Here is a 13,433-nt window from a genome sequence, read left to right on the forward strand (position 1 = left end):
GGATGAAAATATTGATGTCGATAGAAATATCAGTAGTTGGATTTTACAGAAATATCAATATTGATGGAAATTTTGGTAAAATAAAAAAGTAAGGCAAATTGACCAAAAGAATATGTGAATTTTGGGTAAAAATTTGACAAGTGATAAAGCAATTAATGACACACATATTAAACTATTTTTTTTTAAATTAATGGCATTGATCAATAAAAGAATGTATGCTGATAACGAATATGATTTTCCAAAGTAAATATTTAATGTAGTGTTTTATTAAATTTAAATGCTTGAAAATACATTATCTTATATTTAATACCACTATTTGAATGTACTTGAGGACATTACGATGATCTGTGCATTGTAATTTTTTTATTTTTCTGTATAGTAGTTTTAAAAAATGTCTATAATTTTATTTACAAATTTATTCTTTACAACTTAGCTACATAGATTATCAAGGTGATTTTTACATCCACAACACACAACTTGATGGAATTTTAGTAGAGATAATTGATTACGTGGTACAAAAAATTTACTTATAAAATTTGATTCTCTGAATTGGTTTTGGAGGAGGTAAACAATGTTGTTATTCCATATATTTTTTTTTTTTGATAGGCAAGTGTATAATGTGAGGCAATCTAATAAATAAGTGAAAGCTTGGCATAGTGTTGAGCTTATTTTTGTTCCCCCATTGAGAACATTGTTCAAGTTCCTAGTGAGATTTTATTACAATTTTGGCTTTGGTTGATTTTTCAGTAAAAGTAACCAATAAAATCAGCAAATCGCCAATTTATTGCAATAAAATGCCATTTCACATTATGGAAAGCCTCCAGCCAATATTTAGGTGATTTTCAGCAAAAAATCGTTATATATTGCCAACTTTTTGACAATTAATAAGGGCTGTTGAAATCATATCAGTAGCCCCTGCAACTGGAAATTTTGGCAAAAATTCATCTGAGTTTTCTGAGATTTTCATCCATGATCTGAGGTAGAATTTGTGGTGAAGCTTTTTTCTGGGTTGGACTAGTTTGCTAAACTTGTGAACAATAGTAATGTCTATCTAGGAACTATCCTACCTCTCCATTGTTGATTCGGCAAGGGAGGGATCCTAGCCAACTTCTTGGCCATGATAAGAGAACTCCTTGTAAGCAATATAGAAAGGAATGACCTGAAAGAGAGCTATAATATATTTCTTGAAGATTTGATATGCATTATGGTCATAATGCATGAACTTGATTATTTTTTAAATTTTATTGTGTTAAACTTGTGTGATTTTTTTTTTTTTTTTTTTTTCATTCTAGCAATTGAATATTAAAGACTAACCCTTTTTTTTGGAGTCAAGTGTCTTGAAATGTATGGTATTCCCATTCCAAGATACGCCCTTGTCAATAGGGAAGTACCATGTCAAGAGCTGGATTATTTTGTTGAGGAAGAAGATTTTGTTGAGGTTCATGGAAACCGTTTCTGGAAGCCATTTGTGGAGAAGCCTGTTGATGGTGAGTTCATTCTTTATTTATGCCAATAAGCTGTTTTATTTATGATGTTTTTTCTAGTTATTTGGGCAAAAATTTTGATATGTTGTAAACCTTATTTTTGCTCAATGCATTGACTTGTCCCAAAGAAATACGCATAGAGCTTTCTAGGCTTGACTAGATTATCATTAATCAAGTGGACACAACTTACATTGTTCATGGGATAAAATGACTAAATAAGTTACTTGAAGTAGGCTTGCTTGGCCAAGATTAGCAGTTACTAAAAATTCCTTGTGAGTTAATACCAAGGTGAACCTTATTTTGGAGCTAATAATTTTCAATCAAAATCTGGCTTCCTTTGGAAAAAATGTGGTATGGTCACCAGTTTCAAGTATTCAATTCAGAATCCTTTTTATTTTTAAATAATATCATGTTGGGTGAATTCCCTAAAAAAAATTTGTCTAACTTTCTTGCAAATTGTATGAATATTGAGGATACTGTTGGTGATACCAATGGTCCTTAGTGCCCTTGAGGCTAGGCTCAAGTGGTAAAAGGTTGGGGAAGGTGTATGGGAGGTTCTAGGTTCAGGTCCCAATGGGGACAGAAGTTCACCTATCAAAATAAGAAAAAAAAAGACCAATGGTCCTTAGCAAACATAACAATGGTCCTAAGCAAACATGCAAACTTCTGTAAATTCACTTATTGAAAGTGTTTTCTCATGTATATGCATTGTTATTAATGCAGCCATACTGTCTTTTATCCAAAAAGGTGTTAATTTGCTCAATTGCTAACTTGAATGAAACTTTATGGGTTAATTAAATATTTCCTTGAATATAAACTAGAGCAATTCCGTTTTTGCAACCATAAAATTATATACTATTTACTACTTGTGCCATTTGTATCCATGTGCAGATATTAATTTGTTAATTTGCATGTATAATAACAACTCTCCTTTTATGGTTTGGTGAAGGGGATGATCATAGTATAATGATATATTACCCTAGCTCAGCAGGTGGGGGTATGAAGGAATTGTTTAGGAAGGTGAGATTGTTTGTGCGCTTCTTTTGTTTGGTTTTTCTATGGACTTGCATGTTATGTGCAGCTTTACTTCTTCCTATGTAATGTGGGATATACTTCAGATGTAGTTCATTTATCTTTGAAAAGGGGCATTCTCAAAGGATACAAAACATAAAACTACCATAGGATTGTTTTCCGGCTAGTCACCTTTTGAAATGTGACTCAAATCTAATTCATTTTAGTCCATGCTGGATTTGAGGTTAGTTGAGTTCAGCTAGTTATGGATGGTGATTTGGACCCATCACATGGTGGGTCCTAATACGTTATTGCTTCTGATGTGGCAAGATGCATATATTTATATATGGTATTCTGTTTATACAATATGGTGCCCGTGCCCAGATCCCTTCTTTTCTTCCATCCCTAAATACTCTTATTTTATTTGTAACTAAAATAGCTGATTAACGGTTAATACCCCACATTGCATACCATGTTTTCATGCATAACTGATTACTGTAGTTGGTGCCATACTCTAGTTCTCTTCTTTCAGGAGAGCTGTAGAGTTTTCTTGTTTCTTTTACAAAATGTTTTTAATAGAAATTCAAATTCAAATTGTTGTAGATTTTTTTTGGGTCAAAACAAAAGTCTGTGTATGAATTAAAGAAAATACCAGATACCTGAATTGCAATCTTTAAAGCCAAAGCACACAAATATTCATAAAAAAGTTAAGAGGTAGCATGTGAATTGCTCTTAAAGACAATCAAATACAAAACATCAATGTTTAAGTGGAAAACCCTCCAATAAAGAGGGAAAGCCCACACAACAAATCTAATCTGTAGTCCACTGTATTAGAAATAATGAATCACAAAGTTTTCTCAAAGTTTCTGGAACTTGAGCAATTACAATTGCAGGAGAAAATGAAAGTGGTACCTCATCATGCTTCTACAACTAAATTATTCTTCACCATGCAGAAACTTTCAAACCACCATGTTGGAGAAACCAAATTATTTAGACACTTGCTACGTCCAGATCTGAAATAATGGTGAGAGATACCACAAACAACCTTCAAAACCCATAATCTTGAAAACCAAATCAAGCCTTAGAGAGAACCACACTCTGATGTTACATCTTCTGGATTCTCTCTTTTCATTGCTTTTAATGGTCACAGGCACTGCCACGCAGAAAAAGAAAAAAAAAAAGGGTAAAACTAAGTTTTTTTTTTTTTAACCTTTTTCTTTCTCCTTCTTTTCTTTTCTTTTTTTTTTTCTAATTTTTAAATAGAAGGAATATATGGGGCTGGCAATAGCATACATATCAAGATTATTCTCAAATTAAACTTTAGATTTCAACTGCTATTAAAGATAAGCCTCCTCTTTTACATTTGTTTATTATTAAAACACATTTACTTATTTACAGCATAAAAATATTACTAGAGTAATACTTTTATTCATATGTAATAACTCACTAGATTTTTAGCTTCTATTTTCATTGTAAATGTTTGTCCATACATCTTATACTTCTTCCGTGTGCATACACACATATAATTTTTATTATTGTTTCAGGTTGGTAACCGCTCAAGTGAGTTCCATCCAGAGGTTAGAAGAGTGAGGCGTGAAGGCTCTTATATATATGAGGAATTTATGCCAACTGGAGGAACAGATGTCAAGGTTGTCTAGTTTATTGATTATATTTCTTGGTGAATAAAATCTGTGCTCGTTTTGATCATATTAATGGATGAGCTAGCTGCACAGTTTGCTCTGTTGAGATTCTTTGCCAAGAAATTTATGTACTACAATCCAAAAAGCAAAAACCCTTCATGGGCCTTAAGGAATATATATATATATATATATATGCCAAAAGGTGGAGTAACTTTTTACAATTATTTTAAAGGATGGAAACAAGTTGTGAATTGGAAGTTTATTTTATCGTTATGAGGCAATGGAACTTTTAATTACTTAACTGCATGAGTTTTATGCATGGAGTAACTTTTAATTCTTTCTTTTCTATCAATAATATATCTTGTTTTCTTTTCAAATCATCCTGCTTTAGGGGTATCATTTCCTCTTATTGACTGGATTTTTCTGGATGTCTATAGTGTTTCAGAAACATGATTGGGAATTGAGTTTATAGTGCATGATTAAGTTTAGGACATGTAGAACTAGGCCATCCTGTATACGCCACATATCTGATTCTTGGCATGTCCATATGGCAAAATTTTATGAACTTCTTGCTCACTCTCAATCGTCTCAAGTTAATGATTGGTTCTGCCATTGTTGTATATTTATTGTTCATGTTTCTGATATTTACAATTGACTTGGAAATTCTATGTAATGCCTATGGTAGTCTTTTGCCTTTTCCATCATTTTCATTTTTCACTTTTTATTTTTATCATCAGTTGATCAAGCTTCTTGTCAATTTATAATAGGTGTATACAGTTGGCCCTGAATATGCACATGCTGAGGCAAGGAAGTCTCCTGTTGTTGATGGCGTTGTTATGAGAAACCCCGATGGGAAAGAAGTGAGTAATATGTATTTCATATGTACTTTACAAAACCAAGCTTCTACATCTTCTTGCCTGGATGATGGAGGTGGTTACATCTACTGAACAGCCAGAAAACATTTGGCCTAACCTTACAATCATGATATACCTTGGTGGTTTTTAATCTTTAGCAAAATGACCACGAATCATGTTTAGATAAACTTTAAATTGGGCGAAGTATGATTTACTGTTCCATAGAAAGAAATAATAAGGTAAATGTACAATTAGTTGGCGAGATTAGGTATTTTCTTGGTAAACATTTTCCTGGACAATGATAGAGCAATTTATGACTAAGAATGAAATAGGGGAATGGATAGTAGTTCCAGCTTAGTCCTCATTTTTCATGGGGATTGAAAGAATGGCCTTTAATACATGTTTGAAATCTTTTACTTTGTTTGACAGGTAAGGTATCCTGTATTGCTGACTCCTACTGAGAAGCAAATGGCAAGGGATGTTTGCCTTGCCTTTAGGCAAGCGGTAAGTAACCTGAATCCCATAATAACAAAATATGTGCATTGTTGTAAGTTGTAACCACTAATTTGTTACTTATTGCTGTTACTAGTCTTACTATTTTTTCATCTTTGTGAGTGGACTTGATTTTGTTTTAGTTTCCATTTTTCTTGCTTTTTTGACCGCATACTTTGTTTGCCTATGCCATGATGATGAGCATAAAATTGTCATTAGAAAGGAGAGAGGATGGAGCGAGAGAGCGAGGACGATGAGGGAGGTTTTCGAGAAGAAAAGCGAAGTCGGAGAAAAAGGAAAGAGGGGAGATTTGGGGTGGAGTCAAAGATTTTCGAGATCGGGGTGGAGGAGAAACAGGGCAAAACCCAAATCGTTATTGAGGAGAGCAAGGGAGGGGTTTCATCTTGGGTCCGTTTGGGGCCGTTGAGTGTAGAAGTTCTCCTGGATAGCCTGAACCAGTGTATTAAGGCAGAGGAAAAGGGAAAATGGGAAAGGGATTGGAGGGAAAATGGGAGAACCTATTCTCTGGTGCGGGACGAGAACAAAGCAGGTCTTTTTATTAGATTAGGGGTGGTCGACAAGGAGAAGAGGAGGTTTAATATTTTCATTCCGAAAGGGAGAGGTGAGAGAGGGGGGTGGAACTTCATGGCGGAGATATTACAGAAGGTGGTAGGAAGCAATGGCAAAAAGGAGAATAAGCAGGAGGAAAGGGCCATGGTGAAAACAAGTATGAATAAGTCGTTCGCAGAAATGGTGAAAGGGTCGGATGGCAGGGGGGGTGAAGTGGTAAGAGTGGAAGTGAAAGAAGAGGAAATCAGGGGCAACCTGCGCAAACTGGAGCATTGCCTTGTAGGCAGCTGGAGCTCTGACTCAGCAAATGGTATGGATATGGAGAGATTAGGATGGTTAATGGCAAGGTCCTGGGGGTTGCAGGGTAAACTAGGGTTGGCAAGGATGGAAGAGGGCAGGATCCTTTTGGAGTTTCAGTATGTGGGTGAAGCCGATCGTGTTCTTTCCTCTGGAAGCAGGCGGGTGGGAGGCGTCCAGTTGGGGCTGGAACGATGAAGCCCTAGGTGTGGTTGTGAAGATGAAGGTGGGAGTAGGAAGGAAGTATGGGTAAAGATTTTAGGGCTTCCAGTTTCATTATGGGTTCCGTCCATCTTGCGGAAAGTGGAGGACGAATGTGGAGGTTTTGTAGCCATGGACCCCCTGACGGAGAAGATGGTGGATCTGGAATGGGCTCGCATCCTAGTCAAGAAAAAGAATGGAGGTTTGCCGAGCAGGCTAGACATAGTGGTGGAGGAGGTTTGTTATTCCCTTTATCTCTGGTGGGAAGTGAGGCTAGAGATGAGGAAGGTGTCATCTGGAAGCCGTTCGAAAGGAAACTACAGAGAGGAGGTTAGGGGTGACGCTGAGGCACGCGCTACCCTGCGCGTTGGAGAGGTGGAAAGTGCAAGGACCGAGGCGCTGTTGCTGTCTGCTGACGAGACTGATGGGCAGGTCAGAGGGGCGGATGGGGATGGGACTGGTAAGCGGGCCAGAGCAGGGTCTGGGGCCCGGGTTCCTGCGGATCTGGATCAGGTGGATGGGCTTCTCCACTCAGGCCTATCTGTGGGTAGGACCCATCTCCTAAGGCCCAAAGGGGGGATAAAATGGTTTCGAGCCCATTAAAAGGGTTAAAACTAAAAGGGGTGGTGATTGAGGAGGCTGGGCTTGGGATTGGGCCGTCCTATTCTAAGCCAGATTGGTGGACTGATGTTGGTGAGAGCCCAGATTTTTCTGCAAGTAATGGACTGGCGGGGGAATATTTAGGCCCGTCCCAGCCTGAGAGCAGAAAAGGTAAGTTAGAGAGGGGTTCCCTCTGGGCGTGGGCTGATTTCAGTGATGGAAGAAATAGAGAAGCTGAATTCCTCAAAATAAGGGAGAAGGAAGACGTATGGAAGCAGCAAATGGCACCGTCTCACTCAGTGACTGATCGGGCTTTAATCGAAGAGGAATCGAGGTATGGGTCTGTTCTGATTCAAAGGGGGGGTAGGGCCTCGGGGTACCTGTCTTTTTCTTCTCTTCCTTTTGATTGGACTCCGGAGGGGGAGTATTACGATCATTCTGGGGTGGCATGTGAGGAAATACAAAACGAAACCCCACTGAGCATGATTAAATCTGTCGAGAATGGTGGTGGGAGATGGGATTTGGTCGAAGCCATCACTGTTAATAATAACGACAAGGAGTGGGAGAGAGGGTCAATGTTGGCAGTGACTCAAGAAACCAGAGAGGAAAGGGAGAATGGATGGGAGGATTGCAATCTGGCCAAATTTAGCCAGTTTTTAGGCTTCTCGACAGAAGGGTTGGAGAAGGAAATTTTGAATTTCCTGGAAAAAATCAGAAAAAGAAGAGAAAAGATATACAGTAGAGGTGCGTTAGAGAAGACAAAATTTGAAAGGGAACTGAAAAGGCTTGAATGCTCAATAAACTATGAGGGAGGAAGCAAGCAGAGAAGTTCTTTACAGGATAGAGGGTGCCAACTTGTAGAAGTTAATGAAGCTTAAGATTTTGTGTTGGAATGTGAGGGGAGCAAACGATAGCTCTAGAAGGAAATTAATCAAAGCTGTTGTGAGAAGCCAGAAAGTAGACCTTACTCTGTATTCAGGAGACGAAAATTAAATTGATGTCTGAGTGGGTGGTTAGAAGCATAGGAGTGGGAAGGTTCTTAGACTGGAGGGCTTTGGATGCTTCTGGATCGGCAGGAGGCATTCTGATCTGTTGAGATAAAAGGTTGCTGGAGCTGGTGGAGTGGGAGGAGGGGCAATTCTCTATCCCATGTCGGTTTAGGAAGGTGGAAAATGGAGCTGTTTGGGTGTTCACGGGGGTGTATGGCCCGTTCACCAAAAATGAGAGGGACTGTATGTGGGATGAGATTAGGGCAATCAGAGGATTATGGGAAGAACCCTGGTGTGTAGGGGGGGATTTTAATGTTATTCTTTCTCAAAATGAGAGGAATAGGCAAGGGAGAATTTCTGCAGCAATGACGAAATTTGCTCAGGTTATAGATGAGTTAGGCCTGATTGATCTCCCATTGCAAGGAGGTGATTATACGTGGAGTGGGGGGCCAAATAATCGGTATTGGGCCAGGTTGGATAGATTTTTGGTTACTTCTAGTTGGCTAGATCAATTCAGTAGTGTGTTTCAAAAAAGACTGTCTAGGCCTGTTTCAGACCACTTTCCGGTGGTGCTGGAGGGTGGTACTGTGAGAAGAGGTCCTTCCCCATTCAGATTCAAAAACATGTGGCTTAAAGTTGAAGGGTTTCAAGAGCTAATCCATAGCTGGTGGAAGGGAATAGAGGTGAGAGGCAGTGCTAGCTTTAGGTTGGCTACAAAAATGAAAGCAGTGAAACAGAAGCATAAAGTGTGGAATAGGGAAGAGTTTGGGAGATTGGAAGACAATAAAGCTGCTGCCCTTAAACTAGTGGACCACTGGGACATGGTGGAAAGTGAGAGAAGACTATCAGAGGAGGAAACAATTTCAAAAAAGGAAGCAAAGGATAGTTATGCTAAGTGGGTTTCTTTGGAGGAAACTCATTGGAGGCAGCATTCCAGAGAATTATGGTTAAAGGAAGGGGACAATAATACAGGCTACTTCCATCGCATGGTGGCTGCCCATCGTAGATTCAATCATATGGACAGAATTAAGATAAATGGGATGTGGCTGACTGAGGAGAAGGATGTGAGTGAAGGGGTTGTTAATGCTTTTCAACACTTACTCACGGAAAATTCAGATTGGAAGGCAGATATAGAAAGGCTGCAGTTAGAGCAACTAAATCAGCAAGAGGCAGAGAACTTGGAGTACCCTTTCTCTGAGGAGGAAATTCATAGTGCCCTGATGGAGATGAATGGGGACAAAGCCCCAGGACCGGATGGTTTTACTATGGTATTTTGGCAAAGATGCTGGGCTCTAGTTAAAGAGGAGGTTTTGGAGCTGTTTAAAGAGTTCTATGAGCAAAGTGCCTTCATCAAGCTATTGGCCAAGGTTTTAGCCAATAGACTCAAAAAAGTGATAGAGAGAGTAGTATCCACTGATCAGAATGCTTTTGTAATGGGTAGGCAGATCCTTGATGCCTCCTTAATTGCAAATGAAGTAATTGATGCATGACAAAAAAGGGAAGAGAGAGGTCTCATCTGTAAGCTGGACATAGAGAAAGCCTACGATAGTTTAAATTGGCAGTTTTTGATGAAAGTCATGAGAAAGATGGGGTTCGAATCAAAGTGGCTGGGTTGGATGTGGAGTTGTATCTCCACAGCCAAATTTTCGGTGTTGGTGAATGGAGTGTCGGCCGGTTTCTTTCCAAGTTCTAAGGGGTTGAGGCAAGGAGATCCCCTCTCCCCTTACCTCTTTGTGATGGGAATGGAGGTGTTGAGCAATCTTATCAGGAGGGCTGTTGAAGGGGGTTTTTTGTCAGGGTGTAGGATCCGAGGAGGAGGAAGGTAGCCAGTGCATGTATCCCATCTGCTTTTTGCGGATGATACTATAGTTTTTTGTGAAGCCAGGAAGGAGTATCTAACTTATCTGAGTTGGATTCTGTTTTGGTTTGAAGTCGCGTCAGGGTTAAGGATCAATTTGGAGAAAAGTGAAATAATCCCAGTTGGCGAGGTGGAAGAGATGGAGGAGATGGCAGCGGAATTGGGCTGCAAGGTGGGCTCTATGCCTTCTGTGTATTTGGGGCTGCCATTGGGGGCTCCTAACAAGAGTACAGCCGTGTGGGATGGGGTGGAAGAGAAGATGAGAAGAAGACTTGCGCATTGGAAACGTCAATATATTTCCAAAGGTGGGAGACTTATTCTCATTAAGAGCACGATGGCTAGTATGCCATTGTATCAAATGTCTCTCTTCTGTATGCCCAAGTCGGTTGCGCGAAGATTAGAAAAATTGCAAAGGGATTTTCTTTGGGGAGGAGGAAACTTAGAAAGGAAAGTGCACCTTGTTAATTGGGAGGTTGTGTACAGAGAAGGAAAAGGGGGGGCTTGGCTTAAGGAAGCTAATCCCATTAAATAAAGCTTTGTTGGGGAAATGGATTTGGAGGTTTGCTTGTGAAAAGGAAAATCTGTGGAAACAAGTGCTTTTGGCGAAATATGGGCAAGAGGGACTTGGTTGGATGACCAAAAAGGCTAATGGGACGTTTGGAGTAGGGGTTTGGAAGGAAATTATGAAGGAAAAAGATTGGTGTTGGGAGAATATGGCTTTTACTATGGGGAATGGTACCAGAATCAGATTTTGGAATGATCTTTGGTGCGGGTGTACAGTGCTGTCCCAAAGGTTTCCTCACTTTTATGGGATGGCTGCTCATAGGAATGGTACAGTAGAAGAAATGTGGGATCAGAATGTGGGCCAAGGAGATTGGGATTTAAGATTTGTGAGGGGCTTTAATGATTGGGAGTTGGATATGGTAGGTAATTTGCTTCATACTTTGAGGGGGTTCAATCCTACTTTAGAAAAGGATGCTGTTTTTTGGAAAGGGGGAAGAAATGGAAAGTTTAAAGTAAAAGAAGCCTACAACTTGGTGGTAAATTCTGTGGCTAACAATTTTCCGAAGAACAACATTTGGGTGGATAAAGTTCAAACAAAAATTCTGTTTTTTGCATGGGAAGCTACTTGGGGCAAGGTGTTTACGCTAGATAGGCTCCAGAAAAGAGGGTGGCATCTCCCTAATCGGTGTTTCTTGTGTGGCTGCGAAGAGGAAACTATAAATTGCATCCTCATACATTGTATAGTGGCAAAAGTCCTTTGGGATATGATATGTGCTTTGGTTGGTGTTAAGTGGGTCTTTCCAGAAACTGTAAAGGAGGTCTTATTAAGCTGGAGGGGCCCTTTTGTAGGGAAAAAAAGGAAAAAGATATGGAAGTCTATACCGTTGTACATCTTTTGGACCCTTTGGAAGGAAAGAAATAGGCTTGCTTTTAGGGGGGGGGTGATAGATATTCAGAAATTAAAAAATTCTTTTGTCTGTATTTTATGGGGTTGGGCGAGAATGTATAGTGGAGAGAGGTCGTTGTCTCTTATAGGCTCCTTGGAGTGGATAGCCTCCACATAAGGGCTGGTGGGGTTCTTTTGTTTTTCTTTTTGGTTGTGAGGCTTTAGCTAGATTGTATACTCGCTGTATACGTGTGGCTTTTTGACCTCTTTTCAATATATTCTGTGCTTACTTATAAAAAAAAAATAAAATAAATAAAATTGTCATTAGAAGACCACTGACTTTTCATACTCAGGATGAGCAAAGCTTTATCCATTTGTCAGCATTTGCTAATGAATTTTACTGTGATCATGCAAAGTGAGTTCCTGTTGCCTTGTGCTCCTTATTTCATACACTCTGGATTATTATTATTTTTATTTTTTGTAGGCTTTGTTTGAGTGGGTTATGTGGTGTCGTCAGCCTAGTGTCTCTTTATTTTCTTTGACAAGACCACTCAATGTCTTTCTGCATTTATGATAAAGGTGCCAAAACTTCTAAGGAACATGCCTCAGTCTGACCAGGAATGTGTGTTTGTGAGATCAAATTACTGGTGATGGAAGAATTGCCATTCTTATACCATGCAATAAGTTTTTGCCATAGTTCATGTTTCACCCAAATAACTGGTGATGGAAGAATTGCTATTCTTAAACCGCTCAATAGTTTTTTCCATAGTTCATGTTTCACCTAGCCCACATTACATGCTCCTCCCATTAATGTCATGCATGCCAAATTCAAAGTTGATCAAACATTGGCAGCTCTTCCAATTTTGATCCATAGTGCTCTGCGAGAGGGAAAAATATATTTATGAAAGACAATGTGATGGCCTGGATGGATTTCAATATCCAATCACTACAAGAGTTAGCATGCATGATTTGCATTAGGAGGGTGCATAATCCACTGGTGTACTTGTCAAATCAGGGGCCATGTGAATTTATTAAGTGCTGTAAGATCAACGCCTTATACTAGGTGTGAGTTGATGCATCTTCTCTCCATATGTTTTCACCTGCGTACATGTGTGTTTGTTATCATTACCAGACCTGTTTGGTCACTAGGACCACAAGCAGGTGGCCAGCCCCTTATCTAGAGATGGCAATGGGGCGGGTCTTTTCGAGTACCCGCCCCGCCCTGCCCCTAATGGGACGGGGTTTAATTTTTAATAAACAGGTTTGAGACGGGTTTGGGGATTTCTTAAAAAACCCGGGGTGGGTTTGGGTATTGCCCTGCCCCGCCCCGACCTGCCCCGATTATATATAAAATTAAAATTTTAATTTAATTTAATTTTAAATTAAATTAATTTAATTTTTATTTTATTATTTTTAATATATAGATAATAATAAAATATTTTTAATAAAATAAGTTATAAAAATATATAATAATTTAATTATTTATAAAATATATTTATTTTAATATAATTAAAAAAAATTTAAGTAATTTAAAAAAAAATTAAAATTCGAAAAAAAGTTAAACGGGACTGGGATGGGAATGGGAATTTATCATACCCACCCCACCCCGTTTAATTTCTTAAATGGGACGGGGATGAGAATTGTTTCAAATAAACGGGGCGGGGTTGGGATGGGGGCGACCTGTCCTGAACCCGCTCCGTTGCCATCCCTACCCATATCTAGTTCAACTCGTATTATGAACTGGAGCAACAGTTTGCCTTGGTGAACCATCTGGTTTTATAGTACCTTGCAGATATACGTGGGCTGCAAACTGTTTCCAGATAAAGGAGATGCATTGCCTCCTTTAGGTATGTTCCATCATGTTTGAGAAGAAATGTACCAAACCAAAAACCTTGCCAGAGATCCAGTCCTACCACTAGGTTACAGCTAATTGTTTCTGAATAAATGTCATGATTTTGTCAGTTAACATCACTGAAAACATGCATATGCACACTCACAAAGTACTGACCAAAATTGTAATATAAATACAAAAAGTATAACAACACAA

The 13,433-nt window shown here is 39.1% G+C and overlaps 1 protein-coding gene across 2 annotated transcripts in view; it reads left to right on the forward strand.

Annotated features, from left to right (window-relative positions):
- Positions 1-13,433, forward strand: part of LOC100262888 (inositol hexakisphosphate and diphosphoinositol-pentakisphosphate kinase VIP2) — a 34,049-nt gene that overhangs the window by 5,119 nt on the left and 15,497 nt on the right. For both annotated transcript variants that reach the window (XM_010662706.3, XM_002282191.5), the window contains exons 7-11: positions 1,334-1,487; positions 2,434-2,504; positions 4,040-4,144; positions 4,903-4,995; positions 5,419-5,493. In XM_010662706.3, the coding sequence (XP_010661008.1) occupies positions 1,334-1,487; positions 2,434-2,504; positions 4,040-4,144; positions 4,903-4,995; positions 5,419-5,493 (498 nt within the window). The remainder of the gene's footprint in view (positions 1-1,333; positions 1,488-2,433; positions 2,505-4,039; positions 4,145-4,902; positions 4,996-5,418; positions 5,494-13,433) is intronic.

Source organism: Vitis vinifera, chromosome 14 (assembly GCF_030704535.1).
Source record: "Vitis vinifera cultivar Pinot Noir 40024 chromosome 14, ASM3070453v1".
NCBI lineage: Eukaryota > Viridiplantae > Streptophyta > Magnoliopsida > Vitales > Vitaceae > Vitis > Vitis vinifera.